This window comes from Pelophylax lessonae, assembly GCF_965119305.1.
Source record: "Pelophylax lessonae genome assembly, chromosome: 10".
NCBI classification, from domain to species: domain Eukaryota; kingdom Metazoa; phylum Chordata; class Amphibia; order Anura; family Ranidae; genus Pelophylax; species Pelophylax lessonae.
In genome coordinates, this window is record NC_138777.1 from 229,151,989 (window position 1) to 229,167,877 (window position 15,889).

The 15,889-nt window shown below is 53.3% G+C and overlaps 1 protein-coding gene across 6 annotated transcripts in view; it reads right to left on the reverse strand.

The window, feature by feature from the left end:
* FHOD1 (formin homology 2 domain containing 1) overlaps positions 1–10,694 on the reverse strand; it is a 246,311-nt gene extending 235,617 nt beyond the window's left edge. For all 6 annotated transcript variants that reach the window (XM_082270033.1, XM_082270037.1, XM_082270034.1 and 3 more), the window contains exon 1: positions 10,514–10,694. In XM_082270033.1, coding sequence (XP_082126159.1) covers positions 10,514–10,678 — 165 coding nt within the window. In that variant the 5' untranslated portion in view covers positions 10,679–10,694. The remainder of the gene's footprint in view (positions 1–10,513) is intronic.
* Positions 10,695–15,889: the final 5,195 nt, after the last annotated feature.

Consider the following 15,889-nt stretch of genomic DNA (forward strand, 5'->3'; position numbering starts at 1 on the left):
CAGGGCCCGCTTGGTTTCAGTGAGGGAAAACAGGCCCGGTTGCCACGGAAACCAAAATCTTATTTAGAAGCCAAAAAGAAGGTTTAAAAAAAAAAAAGGAGAGCGGATCAAAGGGTCGGGGAAAGGGAGGTAATGTTCCAGCCAGACGTCACCGCGCTTGCCAACAGTTACTTCAGCTAAATTTGGGATAGAAACATATATGGAAGAAGGGCGTGCTCGTGTGTTCCCAGACAACGCTTAACCCCTTCACCAGCCTGTCCGGAGACGCAGCGTGCGTCCTGACATCAGAAGGGGAAAGGATTACTGCGAAAGATGAGGGGCCGCGTTTTACCGGGCTAACGCAAATCAAACTTGTGCGGCCATTTTTTTTCCTGGCGCCCCCCCTTTCGCTTTTTTTTTTTTTTGCTCTACCAGACCAGGACATCTCCTCATCGTACGAACGTTTAGCAAAACGCATCTTCGTTCACGGCACAAGGAGCGTGCAACTGGCCCTACAGACTAAATCTCACAAGAGCCGGGGGCCCCAATCTATACCAAGATCCACGTAATAAATGGCGGGGGCCCCGATCTATACCGAGAGCCACGCAATAAATGGCGGGGGCCCCAATCTATTCCGAGATCCACGTAATAAATGGCGGGGGCCCCAAACTATACCGAGATACACGTAATAAATGGCGGGGGCCCCAATCCATACCAAGATCCAGGTAATAAATGGCGGTGGCCCCGATCTATACCAAGATCCACGTAATAAATGTCAGGGGCCCCAATCTATACCGAGATCCACATAATAAATGGCAGGGGCCCCAATCTATACCGAGATCCACATAATAAATGGCGAGGGCCCCGATCTATACCGAGATCCACGTAAGAAATGGCGGGGGGCCCAATCTATACTGAGATCCACATAATAAATGGCGGGGGCCCCAATCTATACCGAGATCCACGTAATAAATGGCGGGGGCCCCAAACTATAGCGAGATCCACGTAATAAATGGCGGGGGCCCCAAACTATACCGAGATCCACGTAATAAATGGCGGGGGCCCCGATCTATACCGAGATCCACGTAATAAATGGTGGGGGCCCCAATCTATACCGAGATCCACGTAATAAATGTCGGGGGCCCCAATCTATACCGAGATCCACGTAATAAATGGCGGGGGCCCCAATCTATACCGAGATCCACGTAATAAATGGCGGGACTCCCGGTTTCTTTCTTATTAGGGCCCCCATAGATTATGTAATAAATGGCAGGGCCCCCGCTTCTTTCTGATTAGGGCCCCCCGTGATTTATGTAATAAAAGGGGGGGGGGAAATCAGAGAGACCTGGGCCCCTAAAACAGTACTAACTCTTCATTTCAAAGGTTACATTCCCCTGTGGGGTCCATATGACCAATACAGTATGGGGGACCCCCAGTTTTCCCAATTAGAGCCCCAACAATGAGGACATATCAGTGGAATAAGAGCCCTCTATATAGCATTAACCCTCCATTTCCCAGGAAGAGGTTACAATCCCCTATGGAGGCAACCTAACAGATACAATATGGGGGGGCCCTCATGTTTTCCTCAATTAGAGCCCCAACAATGGGGAAATATCATTGGAATAAGAGCCCTCTATATAGCATTAACCCTTAATTTCCTAAGAAGTGGTAACAATCCCCTATAAAGGCAACCTAACAGATACAATATGGCAGGAGCCCCAGGTTTACCCCAATTAGAGCCCCCACAATGGGCACATATCAATGGGGACATGAACCCCTAAAATGGCATTAATCTTGAATTTCCCTGGGGAAGGTTACAATTTTAATGTGGGGTTCATCTAACAAACAACTTGGCGAGACCCCCTAGGTTTTCCCCAATTAGAGCCCCCACAATGGGGACATACCAATGGAACAAGAGCCCTCTATATAGCATTAATCCTTCATTTCCCAAGAAGTGATTACAATCCCCTATAAAGGCAACCTAACAGATACAATATGGGGGGGCCCCAGATTTTCTCCAATTAGAGTCCCCACAATAGGCACATAATAATGGGGACATGAACCCCTAAAATGGCATTGACCCTTCATTTCCCAGGGGAAGGTTACCATGCTAATATGGGGTTCATCTAACAGAAAAGTTTGGTTTTTCACAATTAGAGCCCCCACAATGGAGACATATCAATGGAATAAGACCCTCTATGTATAATTAACCCTTCATTTCCCAGGAAGTGGTTACAATCCCCTATGGAGGCAACCTAACAGATTCAATATGGAGGGGCCCTCATGTTTTCCCCAATTCAACCCATAATTTCAATATGAATGTGGGGATCTTAAAAATATGGTGGGGACCCCCCCCCCCCCAGGTATTCCCTAATCTGGGCCACCACAATGGGGACATTTCAATGCAACAAGAGCCCCTAAGGTGGCTGTAACCTTCTCCTGAGAAATTAAAGATGAATATCCCCTGTAGGGTCCATCTAACAGATACAGTATGATGGGAACCCCAGTTCACCACCTCCCCCCCAATTAGAACCTCCACAGTAGGGACTTATTGAGACATTAAAACCTAATGCCTTTATCCCTTCATTTCCAAGGAGATGAACCCCTAAAATGTGATTACCCTTCACTTCCCAGGAGACGGTTACCATCCCCTGTGTTGTCCATCTAACAAATAAAGTATGGCAGACCCCCCAAATTTTCCCTAATTAGAGCCCCACAAAGGGGACAGATCAATGGAACAAGAGCCCCTAAAATAGTATTAAACCTCCATTTCCCAGGAGATGGTTACGATTCCCTGTAGGGTCCATCTAACAGATACAATATGGCAGGACCCCCTAGGTTTTCCCTGATTAGACCATAACAATGGGCCATGAACCCTTAAAATGGCATTAACCCTTCATTTCCCAGGAGATGGTTACAATCTCTATCGAACAGATGCTATAGTGTAGGAGGACCCCCCCCCCCAGGTTTTCCCAAGGGGGACCCCCCCAAACAGGTAATTTACCTATCTTGACATCTCAGGGTGACAGGACATCTAAAAAGACATTAACCTTTAAAATCCCCAGAGCGGAGGTCCCTAGATTGTTCTGACATCCACTGGACAGCGAAAGAACCTTTCTTTTTTACAGAATCCCCCCGCCAACCTATACGACAGTATTGGAATCCATGGGGCATGAGCCCCAACATGACACAAGCCCTTTCAACTCAAGTCCCAAACCCCCCCCCCCCCCCAGGTCATGTAGCACTGTGCACCCTGGCTATGGAAAAATCAACCCATATGACCATTGTTTTGTTTTTGGGGGGGCACGCACGCCCCCCCCAACTCCCCTCCCCATTGTTTCACCAGACAATGACATCCCCTTGTCTCACGACCATTAGAAAAACATATCTTTGTTTATGGAACGAGGAGCGTGCAACTGGCCTTTCAGACTGCAAATCCTACAGATGACTGGGAAGAAGCAGCATTAGCAGAGAGGGATTAACATGGAGGGGATTGAAGGGTTTTAGGTGGGAGGGTCAGCGAGGGGCATCTCCGCACAACATCAACCTTTCCAGAAACGGCTCCGGCTGCCATAAATAATTTGAGATCTGGGTGGAGCGCGATAAAACTAATTGCTGCGAGATTAAGGATGAAAAATTGGCTAGTTTGTTACCGCTGGTGGGGGGGGGTCACAAGGTAAAGTCTGGATTAACACAGAATACAGTCCAATTAGATCTACGAGTCCCGGCACGGCCATGGAGCAAAAGGTCCTACAGCTGGCCTTGGCCTGGCATCCACGCCGTGCACGTCTGAGATGCTGGGGCTCCATTAGAAGGGCCTCAGACGTCATATCGCAACCATCTACAAATGTATCAAGAACACCTATAATGAAACCTCCACCCCCCCCCCACCTCTCCAACCTCATCCCGGGGGGGGGGGGGCCTTCAGAACCTCCAAACCACAAACACATCATCTACATGATAGCATATGTTATTGATACCCCAAAAACCATAGCCCACCTCATACGTCCTATCACAACCACCCACATATATATCAAGAACATCTAGAATAAATACCTCTACCCCCCTCCACCTTCAACCCTGTCTGGGAGGGGGGGGGGGCATCAGATCCCCCAAACCATAAAAACACAGCATCTACAAGATAGCATAAGTTATTAATACCCCAAAAACCATAGCCCACCTCATACGTCCTATCACATCTACAAAGGTATCAAGAAACCTACAATAAACACCTGTACCCCTCGACACCGCCAACCCAGTCCGGGGCGGGCATCAGAACTTCCAAACCACATAAACACAGCATCTACAAGAAAGCATACGTCTTTGATGACGCCCCAGATAGGCGGACGAAACGCGTCGACGTAACTTCCTGGCAGACACTCGTCACACAACGTCACTTCCTTAAACCACCATGGAACGCACGCCGGCAGCGTACCCGGAAGTGGATCGGCTTACTGTGACTATTGATCTGTATACAACGCGGATACTTTTCTTATGTTTGTGAATAGCTTTTTAATACTTTTTAGAATAAAATCACCCTACGGGCTTCACTATTTTTGGCTCCTTCCCTCTTTTGTTTGAGATTTTAAGCATGGAGGAGTTTCAGAGGTAATTGGAGGTATATAGAAGGCTCATCCATATAGATATCCTGGGGGACATCAAGGCTGTTTAACCACTTGCCGACCGCCACAAGTACATAAACTGCGGTGGTCAGCCCCGGCCAGGCAAAGTGACGTACCGGTACGTCACTAGCCTGTCACTGGCTTGTGAGCCAATAGCGGGAGAGCGTGCGCCCGCCCCGGCTCGTTCCCTAACAAGTCAGTGCGTGTGACCGGCGGACCCGATGTCTGCCGGTCACTCGCGATCGTTCGCCGGGAAGGGAGAAAGGCAGGCGGCTAATGTAAACAAGCCGCCCGTCAGTTCTCCCTGTGTAAAAATGGAGATCAGACGGGGATCAGACGGTTCTAGGACCGTTGATCTCTGTTCTTACACTAGTAGCCATGTCCAATCACAGTAAGAAACACGCCCCTAGGGACACACTTGACCCCTCCCTCTCCAATACAGTAAACCCCTTCCCTGCCCAGTGTCATTTTTACAGTAACAGTGCATATGTATAGCACTGATTACTGTAGTAATGTCACTGGTACCCCCAAAAGTGTCAAAAATGTCAGTCAAGGGTCCGATCTGTCCGCCACAATGTCGCAGTCCCGCAAAAAAAAAAAAAAAAAAAAAAAAAAAAAAAAAAAAAAATCGCAGATCGCCGCCATTACGCGTTAAAAAAAAAAAACAACAAAAATGACAAAAATCTTTCCCTTTGTTAGTAAACGCAATAACTTTTGTGCAAACCAATCAAAATACGCTTTTTGCGATTTTTTTTTTACCAAACATATGTAGCATAAAACAAATTGGCCGAAAATGTTAAAAAATTTTACTTTTTTTTTTTGGGGAATTTCTTATTAAAAAAATGTGAAAAATATTGTTATTTTTGCAAAATTGTCACTCTTTTTTTGTTTATAGCGCATGATCAAAAAATCGCACAGGTGATCAAATACCACCAAAAGAAATCTCTGTTTGTGGGGAAAAAAGGACGTCAAATTCGTTTAGGTACAGCGTCGCACGACCGCGCAATTGTCCGTTAAATTCACGCAGTGCCGAATCGCTAAATAGGCCCTGGTCAGGAAGGGGGTAAAATCTTCCGCGGCTTAAGTTGTTATATTTATTTCCATACGCCTGGAAGCGCTGTTTTCTAATATCCTATCCATATGTTATCGATACCCCAAAACCCATAGCCCACCTCATACTTCATATCACAACTATCTATGTATCAAGAACACCTACAATAAACACCTCTACCCCCCTCCACCTTCAACCCCATCACGGGGGGCCATCACGACACACCAAAACAGTATTACCCATCGAAGGGGTTCCCCCTCCCTAACATGGTATTAACCCTTCATTTCCAAGGGGAAGGCTACAATCCCCTGTGGGGTCCATCTGATACAATATAGCGGGACCCCCATGTATTCCCAATTAGAGCCCCCACATTGGGGACATATCAATGGAACAAGAGCACCTAAGATGACATTAACCCTTCATTTCCCAGGAGGTGGTAACAAACAATATAGGGGGACCCCCAGGTTTTCCCCAATTAGACCCCCCCCCCCACCCCCCAATGTAGGTCACTTAACCATCATGACATCTCAGGGTGACACATAGTGACATTAACCCCTAAAGGCCCATAACAGAAGTCCCCAGGCTGTTCTGGGGGGCATTGCACAGCAAAAGGACTGAAATACCCCCCTGCCCACAAAATTTTTCGTATTAAAAAAAAACCCCCAGCTTATACCGTGATGGAACATGAGTCACAACATATTACACCTTTAAATTCCACTGCAAAGTCCCACTACCTGCCAAAATAAGAGCCCCCCCCCAAAAAAAAGGTCATGTGACAGTGGAAAAAGAGCCACAACATATTAACCTTTTAAATTCCACTGGATCAAAGCTAAACGCCCCCCCACTTACATGAACCCCCAAAGCTTCCAGATAGATCAAACCCCTGCCCCCCCCCAAAGGTCATCATGTAACAGTAATGGCACAGATAGATAGGAAACAGCTAGGTGTTAACCCTTTAAATTCCACTGCAGACACCAAGATTCTGCTAGAGCCCACCCCAACCTTCCATGTCAGACCCCCCCCCCCCCCCATGTAATTTATGGGATCAGAGCACCAACATGATATTACCCTTTAAACTGCACTGCAATGTCCGACTTCCTGCTGATACCCCAACACCTCCCTGATCAGACCCCCCCCCCCCCCCAATACCCCATCCCAGGAATGACATCAAAACATCCTTTAGATTGTAAGCTCCATGAGCAGGGCCCTCCCCGTCCCTTCTGTATTGTAACTGTACTGACCCCCCCCCCCCCCGCTACATTGTAAGGCGATGCGCAAACTGTTGGAGCTTCATAAATCCTGTATACCAACATAACCGCTCCCAGATTGTTCAGGACCCCCAAATCCTCCAAGACCCCCCCCCCCCCCACCTTCCATCCGTGGGTCATGGAACAACCATGTAACAGATGGGATGGGAGCCACAATATGATATTAACCCTATAAAATCCACCACTGAGCCCCAGATTCTGCTGGAACCCCCTCCTGCCTACAGGAACCCCCAAACCATCGAAATTATCGTCATCTTCATCATCATCGTCACCTGACAGTAATGACATCCAGAGGACAGGAGCACCTACCTGACATTAACCCTCTATACTCCACAGCACAGCGTCATTTATTGCTGATACACCCCCCCCCCCCAATAACCCTTCCTGATCAGACCTCCTCCCCCCACCCCCATAATGTCATCAATGGGGGCATGGGACCCCCATACATGATCAGGACTCCCCCATACATGATCAGGACTCCCCCATACATGGTAGGGACTTCCTATATACAGGATATGGACCCCCCATACAGAATAAGGACCCCCATCCTTGATCAGGACTCCCCCATAAAGGGTAGGGACTTCCTATATACAGGATATGGACCCCCCATACATGATCAGGACCCTGCATATACAGGATAAGGACACCCATACATGATCAGGAACTGACATATAAAGATAAAAAAGGTACCCATGTATGATCAGGAACCCCATATATACAGGATAAGGACCCCTATACATGAACAGGACCCCCTATATACAGGATACTGACCCCCCCCCATACATGATCAGGAACACCTATATACAGGATAGAGACCCCCCACCCCCATATACACAGGATAAGGACCCCCATACACGATCAGGAACACACATATAACGGATAAAGGCCCCCCATACACAGGACCCCCATATACACAGGACGAGGATCTCCATACATGATCAGAGCCGCCCCCTCAATACAAGGTAAAGGACCCCCATAAGTTACTACTCCCCCATACATAGGATCAGGATCCTCCTCCCCCCCCATACATAACAAAGACCGCTCCCCCCCCCCCATACATGTTCAGGACCCCTAATACAGGGTAGCCCTCACCCCAATATACAGCATAGGGACACCCTCATAAATGATCAGGACCCTGCATAGAAGGCAAAAACCCCCATAAGTACCCCCTCTCCATATAAGTTTCAGGACCCCATACACAGGATAAGGACACTCATACGAAGGATAAGGACCCCAATACACCAGGATCAGGAGTCAGGACCCCATACACAGGGTAAGGATCCTCATACATAGGATAAGGACCCCCCAGGATAAGGACCCCCATACACATGACAAGGACCCCCCAGACCCCACCATACACAGGATAAGAACCCCCCCATACACAGGACCAGGACCCCCCCAGACCCCCCCCCCATACACAGGACCAGGACCCCCCAGACCCCCCCATACAGAGGACCCCCCATACACAGGACCAGGACCCCCCAGACCCCACCATACACAGGATAAGAACCCCCCCATACACAGGACCAGGACCCCCCCAGACCCCCCCCCCATACACAGGACCAGGACCCCCCAGACCCCCCCATACAGAGGACCCCCCCCCATACACAGGACCAGGACCCCCCAGACCCCCCCCATACACAGGACCAGGACCCCCCCCCCCATACACAGGACCAGGACCCCCCCCCCATACACAGGACCAGGACCCCCCAGACCCCCCCCATACACAGGACCCCCCCCCCCATACACAGGACCAGGACCCCCCAGACCCCCCCCATACACAGGACCAGGACCCCCCCCCCATACACAGGACCAGGACCCCCCAGACCCCCCCATACAGAGGACCCCCCCCCATACACAGGACCAGGACCCCCCAGACCCCCCCCCACACAGGACCAGGACCAGGACCCCCCAGACCCCCCCATACAGAGGGCCCCCCATACACAGGACCAGGACCCCCCAGACCCCCCCCATACACAGGACCAGGACCCCCCCCCCATACACAGGACCAGGACCCCCCAGACCCCCCCCATACACAGGACCAGGACCCCCCCCCCCATACACAGGACCAGGACCCCCCAGACCCCCCCCCATACACAGGACCCCCCCCCCCATACACAGGACCAGGACCCCCCAGACCCCCCCCATACACAGGACCAGGACCCCCCCCCCCATACACAGGACCAGGACCCCCCAGACCCCCCCATACAGAGGACCCCCCCCCATACACAGGACCAGGACCCCCCAGACCCCCCCCCACACAGGACCAGGACCAGGACCCCCCAGACCCCCCCATACAGAGGGCCCCCCATACACAGGACCAGGACCCCCCAGACCCCCCCCATACACAGGACCAGGACCCCCCCCCCATACACAGGACCAGGACCCCCCAGACCCCCCCCATACACAGGACCAGGACCCCCCCCCCATACACAGGACCAGGACCCCCCAGACCCCCCCCCATACACAGGACCCCCCCCCCCATACACAGGACCAGGACCCCCCAGACCCCCCCCATACACAGGACCAGGACCCCCCCCCCCATACACAGGACCAGGACCCCCCAGACCCCCCCATACAGAGGACCCCCCCCCATACACAGGACCAGGACCCCCCAGACCCCCCCCCACACAGGACCAGGACCAGGACCCCCCAGACCCCCCCAGACCCCCCCATACAGAGGGCCCCCCATACACAGGACCAGGACCCCCCAGACCCCCCCCATACACAGGACCAGGACCCCCCCCCCATACACAGGACCAGGACCCCCCAGACCCCCCCCATACACAGGACCAGGACCCCCCCCCCCATACACAGGACCAGGACCCCCCAGACCCCCCCCCATACACAGGACCCCCCCCCCCATACACAGGACCAGGACCCCCCAGACCCCCCCCATACACAGGACCAGGACCCCCCCCCCCATACACAGGACCAGGACCCCCCAGACCCCCCCATACAGAGGACCCCCCCCCATACACAGGACCAGGACCCCCCAGACCCCCCCCCACACAGGACCAGGACCAGGACCCCCCAGACCCCCCCATACAGAGGGCCCCCCATACACAGGACCAGGACCCCCCAGACCCCCCCCATACACAGGACCAGGACCCCCCCCCCATACACAGGACCAGGACCCCCCAGACCCCCCCCATACACAGGACCAGGACCCCCCCCCCCATACACAGGACCAGGACCCCCCAGACCCCCCCCCATACACAGGACCCCCCCCCCCATACACAGGACCAGGACCCCCCAGACCCCCCCCATACACAGGACCAGGACCCCCCCCCCCCATACACAGGACCAGGACCCCCCAGACCCCCCCATACAGAGGACCCCCCCCCATACACAGGACCAGGACCCCCCAGACCCCCCCCCCACACAGGACCAGGACCAGGACCCCCCAGACCCCCCCATACAGAGGGCCCCCCATACACAGGACCAGGACCCCCAGACCCCCCCCCATACAGAGGACCCCCCCCATACACAGGACCAGGACCCCCCCATACACAGGACAAGGACCCCCCAGACCCCCCCCATACACAGGACCAGGACCCCCCAAACACAGGATAAGGACCCCCCTCCGGTACCTTTAGCGGCGCCTCCAGCAGTTTGTGCAGGGCGGGCAGCTGATCGCTGAGCGGGGCGCTCTCCGGGAAGTTGTAGACCGGAGGTCTCCGGGGCTCCGGGAAATTCGTACAGATGAACGGATCAATATCATCCAAATACTGCACCCGGCACGGGATGGACGCCATGACGGCGGAGGAGATCCGGGGACCGGCGCCCGGTGTGCGGAGATCTCTGTACCGAAACCCCACTGAGAGCGGACAGATCCCAACCAATGACCCTCCGCACCGACAGGGGGCGGGGCTCGGCTCTGCCATCACCGGGGGCGGGGCCTTACTGTACTCTCAGACAGAGACTGAGACACTGCATGGACTGAGAGACACCGACTGCATGGACTGAGAGAGAGAGAGACACCGACTGCATGGACTGAGAGACACCGACTGCATGGACTGAGAGAGAGAGAGACACCGACTGCATGGACTGAGAGAGAGAGACACCGACTGCATGGACTGAGAGAGAGAGAGACACCGACTGCATGGACTGAGAGAGAGAGACACCGACTGCATGGACTGAGAGAGAGAGAGACACCGACTGCATGGACTGAGAGACACCGACTGCATGGACTGAGAGAGAGAGAGACACCGACTGCATGGACTGAGAGAGAGAGACACCGACTGCATGGACTGAGAGAGAGAGAGACACCGACTGCATGGACTGAGAGAGAGAGACACCGACTGCATGGACTGATAGAGAGACACCGACTGCATGGACTGAGAGAGAGAGAGACACCGACTGCATGGACTGATAGAGAGACACCGACTGCATGGACTGAGAGAGAGAGACACCGACTGCATGGACTGAGAGAGAGAGACACCGACTGCATGGACTGAGAGAGAGACACCGACTGCATGGACTGAGAGAGAGAGACACCGACTGCATGGACTGAGAGAGAGAGACACCGACTGCATGGACTGAGAGAGAGAGACACCGACTGCATGGACTGAGAGAGAGAGACACCGACTGCATGGACTGAGAGAGAGAGACACCGACTGCATGGACTGAGAGAGAGAGACACCGACTGCATGGACTGATAGAGAGACACCGACTGCATGGACTGATAGAGAGAGACACCGACTGCATGGACTGAGAGAGAGAGAGACACCGACTGCATGGACTGATAGAGAGAGAGACACCGACTGCATGGACTGAGAGAGAGACACCGACTGCATGGACTGAGAGAGAGAGACACCGACTGCATGGACTGAGAGAGAGAGAGACACCGACTGCATGGACTGATAGAGAGAGAGACACCGACTGCATGGACAGAGAGAGAGAGACACCGACTGCATGGACAGAGAGAGAGACACCGACTGCATGGACTGAGAGAGAGAGACACCGACTGCATGGACTGAGAGAGAGAGACACCGACTGCATGGACTGAGAGAGAGAGACACCGACTGCATGGACAGAGAGAGAGACACCGACTGCATGGACTGAGAGAGAGAGACACCGACTGCATGGACTGAGAGAGAGAGAGACACCGACTGCATGGACAGAGAGAGAGAGAGACACCGACTGCATGGACAGAGAGAGAGACACCGACTGCATGGACTGAGAGAGAGAGACACCAACTGCATGGACTGATAGAGAGACACCGACTGCATGGACTGAGAGAGAGAGACACCGACTGCATGGACTGAGAGAGAGAGAGACACCGACTGCATGGACTGAGAGAGAGAGAGACACCGACTGCATGGACAGAGAGAGAGACACCGACTGCATGGACTGAGAGAGAGAGACACCAACTGCATGGACTGATAGAGAGACACCGACTGCATGGACTGAGAGAGAGAGACACCGACTGCATGGACTGAGAGAGACACCGACTGCATGGACTGAGAGAGAGAGACACCGACTGCATGGACTGAGAGAGAGAGACACCGACTGCATGGACTGAGAGAGACACCGACTGCATGGACTGAGAGAGAGAGACACCGACTGCATGGACTGAGAGAGAGACACCGACTGCATGGACTGAGAGAGAGAGACACCGACTGCATGGACTGAGAGAGACACCGACTGCATGGACTGAGAGAGAGAGACACCGACTGCATGGACTGAGAGAGAGACACCGACTGCATGGACAGAGAGAGAGACACTGACTGCATGGACTGATAGAGAGAGACACCGACTGCATGGACTGAGAGAGACACCGACTGCATGGACTGAGAGAGAGACACCGACTGCATGGACTGATAGAGAGACACCGACTGCATGGACAGAGAGAGAGACACCGACTGCATGGACTGAGAGAGACACCGACTGCATGGACTGAGAGAGAGAGACACCGACTGCATGGACTGAGAGAGAGAGACACCGACTGCATGGACAGAGAGAGAGACACTGACTGCATGGACTGAGAGAGAGAGACACCGACTGCATGGACAGAGAGAGAGAGACACCGACTGCATGGACAGAGAGAGAGAGACACCGACTGCATGGACTGAGAGAGAGAGACACCGACTGCATGGACTGAGAGAGAGAGACACCGACTGCATGGACAGAGAGAGAGACACCGACTGCATGGACTGAGAGAGAGAGACACCGACTGCATGGACAGAGAGAGAGAGACACCGACTGCATGGACTGAGAGAGAGAGACACCGACTGCATGGACTGAGAGAGAGACACCGACTGCATGGACTGAGAGAGAGACACCGACTGCATGGACTGAGAGAGAGAGACACCGACTGCATGGACAGAGAGAGAGAGACACCGACTGCATGGACTGAGAGAGAGAGACACCGACTGCATGGACTGAGAGAGAGACACCGACTGCATGGACTGAGAGAGAGACACCGACTGCATGGACTGAGAGAGAGACACCGACTGCATGGACTGATAGAGAGAGAGACACCGACTGCATGGACTGATAGAGAGAGAGACACCGACTGCATGGACTGAGAGAGACACCGACTGCATGGACTGATAGAGAGAGAGACACCGACTGCATGGACTGAGAGAGAGACACCGACTGCATGGACTGAGAGAGAGAGAGAGACACCGACTGCATGGACTGAGAGAGAGAGAGAGACACCGACTGCATGGACTGAGAGAGAGAGAGACACCGACTGCATGGACTGAGAGAGAGAGAGACACCGACTGCATGGACTGAGAGAGAGACACACCGACTGCATGGACTGATAGAGAGAGAGACACCGACTGCATGGACTGAGAGAGAGAGACACCGACTGCATGGACTGATAGAGAGAGAGACACCGACTGCATGGACTGAGAGAGAGACACCGACTGCATGGACTGATCGAGAGACACCGACTGCATGGACTGATAGAGAGACACCGACTGCATGGACTGATAGAGAGACACCGACTGCATGGACTGATAGAGAGACACCGACTGCATGGACTGATAGAGAGAGAGACACCGACTGCATGGACTGAGAGAGAGAGAGACACCGACTGCATGGACTGAGAGAGAGAGACACCGACTGCATGGACTGATAGAGAGACACCGACTGCATGGACTGAGAGAGAGAGACACCGACTGCATGGACTGAGAGAGAGAGACACCGACTGCATGGACTGAGAGAGAGAGAGACACCGACTGCATGGACTGAGAGACACCGACTGCATGGACTGAGAGAGAGACACCGACTGCATGGACTGAGAGAGAGAGACACCGACTGCATGGACAGAGAGAGAGAGACACCGACTGCATGGACAGAGAGAGAGAGACACCGACTGCATGGACAGAGAGAGAGACACTGACTGCATGGACTGATAGAGAGAGACACCGACTGCATGGACTGAGAGAGACACCGACTGCATGGACTGAGAGAGAGACACCGACTGCATGGACTGATAGAGAGAGAGACACCGACTGCATGGACTGATAGAGAGAGAGACACCGACTGCATGGACTGATAGAGAGAGAGACACCGACTGCATGGACTGAGAGAGAGAGAGAGACACCGACTGCATGGACTGAGAGAGAGAGAGACACCGACTGCATGGACTGAGAGAGAGAGACACCGACTGCATGGACTGATAGAGAGAGAGACACCGACTGCATGGACTGAGAGAGAGACACCGACTGCATGGACTGAGAGAGAGACACCGACTGCATGGACTGATAGAGAGACACCGACTGCATGGACTGATAGAGAGACACCGACTGCATGGACTGATAGAGAGACACCGACTGCATGGACTGATAGAGAGACACCGACTGCATGGACTGATAGAGAGACACCGACTGCATGGACTGAGAGAGAGACACCGACTGCATGGACTGATAGAGAGAGAGAGAGAGACACCGACTGCATGGACTGAGAGAGAGAGAGAGACACCGACTGCATGGACTGAGAGAGAGACACCGACTGCATGGACTGAGAGAGAGACACCGACTGCATGGACTGATAGAGAGAGACACCGACTGCATGGACTGAGAGAGACACCGACTGCATGGACTGATAGAGAGACACCGACTGCATGGACTGAGAGAGAGAGACACCGACTGCATGGACTGAGAGAGAGAGACACCGACTGCATGGACTGATAGAGAGACACCGACTGCATGGACTGAGAGAGAGAGAGACACCGACTGCATGGACTGAGAGAGAGAGACACCGACTGCATGGACTGAGAGAGAGAGAGACACCGACTGCATGGACTGAGAGACACCGACTGCATGGACTGAGAGAGAGAGAGACACCGACTGCATGGACTGAGAGAGAGAGACACCGACTGCATGGACTGAGAGAGAGAGAGACACCGACTGCATGGACTGAGAGAGAGAGACACCGACTGCATGGACTGATAGAGAGACACCGACTGCATGGACTGAGAGAGAGAGAGACACCGACTGCATGGACTGATAGAGAGACACCGACTGCATGGACTGAGAGAGAGAGACACCGACTGCATGGACTGAGAGAGAGAGACACCGACTGCATGGACTGAGAGAGAGACACCGACTGCATGGACTGAGAGAGAGAGACACCGACTGCATGGACTGAGAGAGAGAGACACCGACTGCATGGACTGAGAGAGAGAGACACCGACTGCATGGACTGAGAGAGAGAGACACCGACTGCATGGACTGAGAGAGAGAGACACCGACTGCATGGACTGAGAGAGAGAGACACCGACTGCATGGACTGATAGAGAGACACCGACTGCATGGACTGATAGAGAGAGACACCGACTGCATGGACTGAGAGAGAGAGAGACACCGACTGCATGGACTGATAGAGAGAGAGACACCGACTGCATGGACTGAGAGAGAGACACCGACTGCATGGACTGAGAGAGAGAGACACCGACTGCATGGACTGAGAGAGAGAGAGACACCGACTGCATGGACTGATAGAGAGAGAGA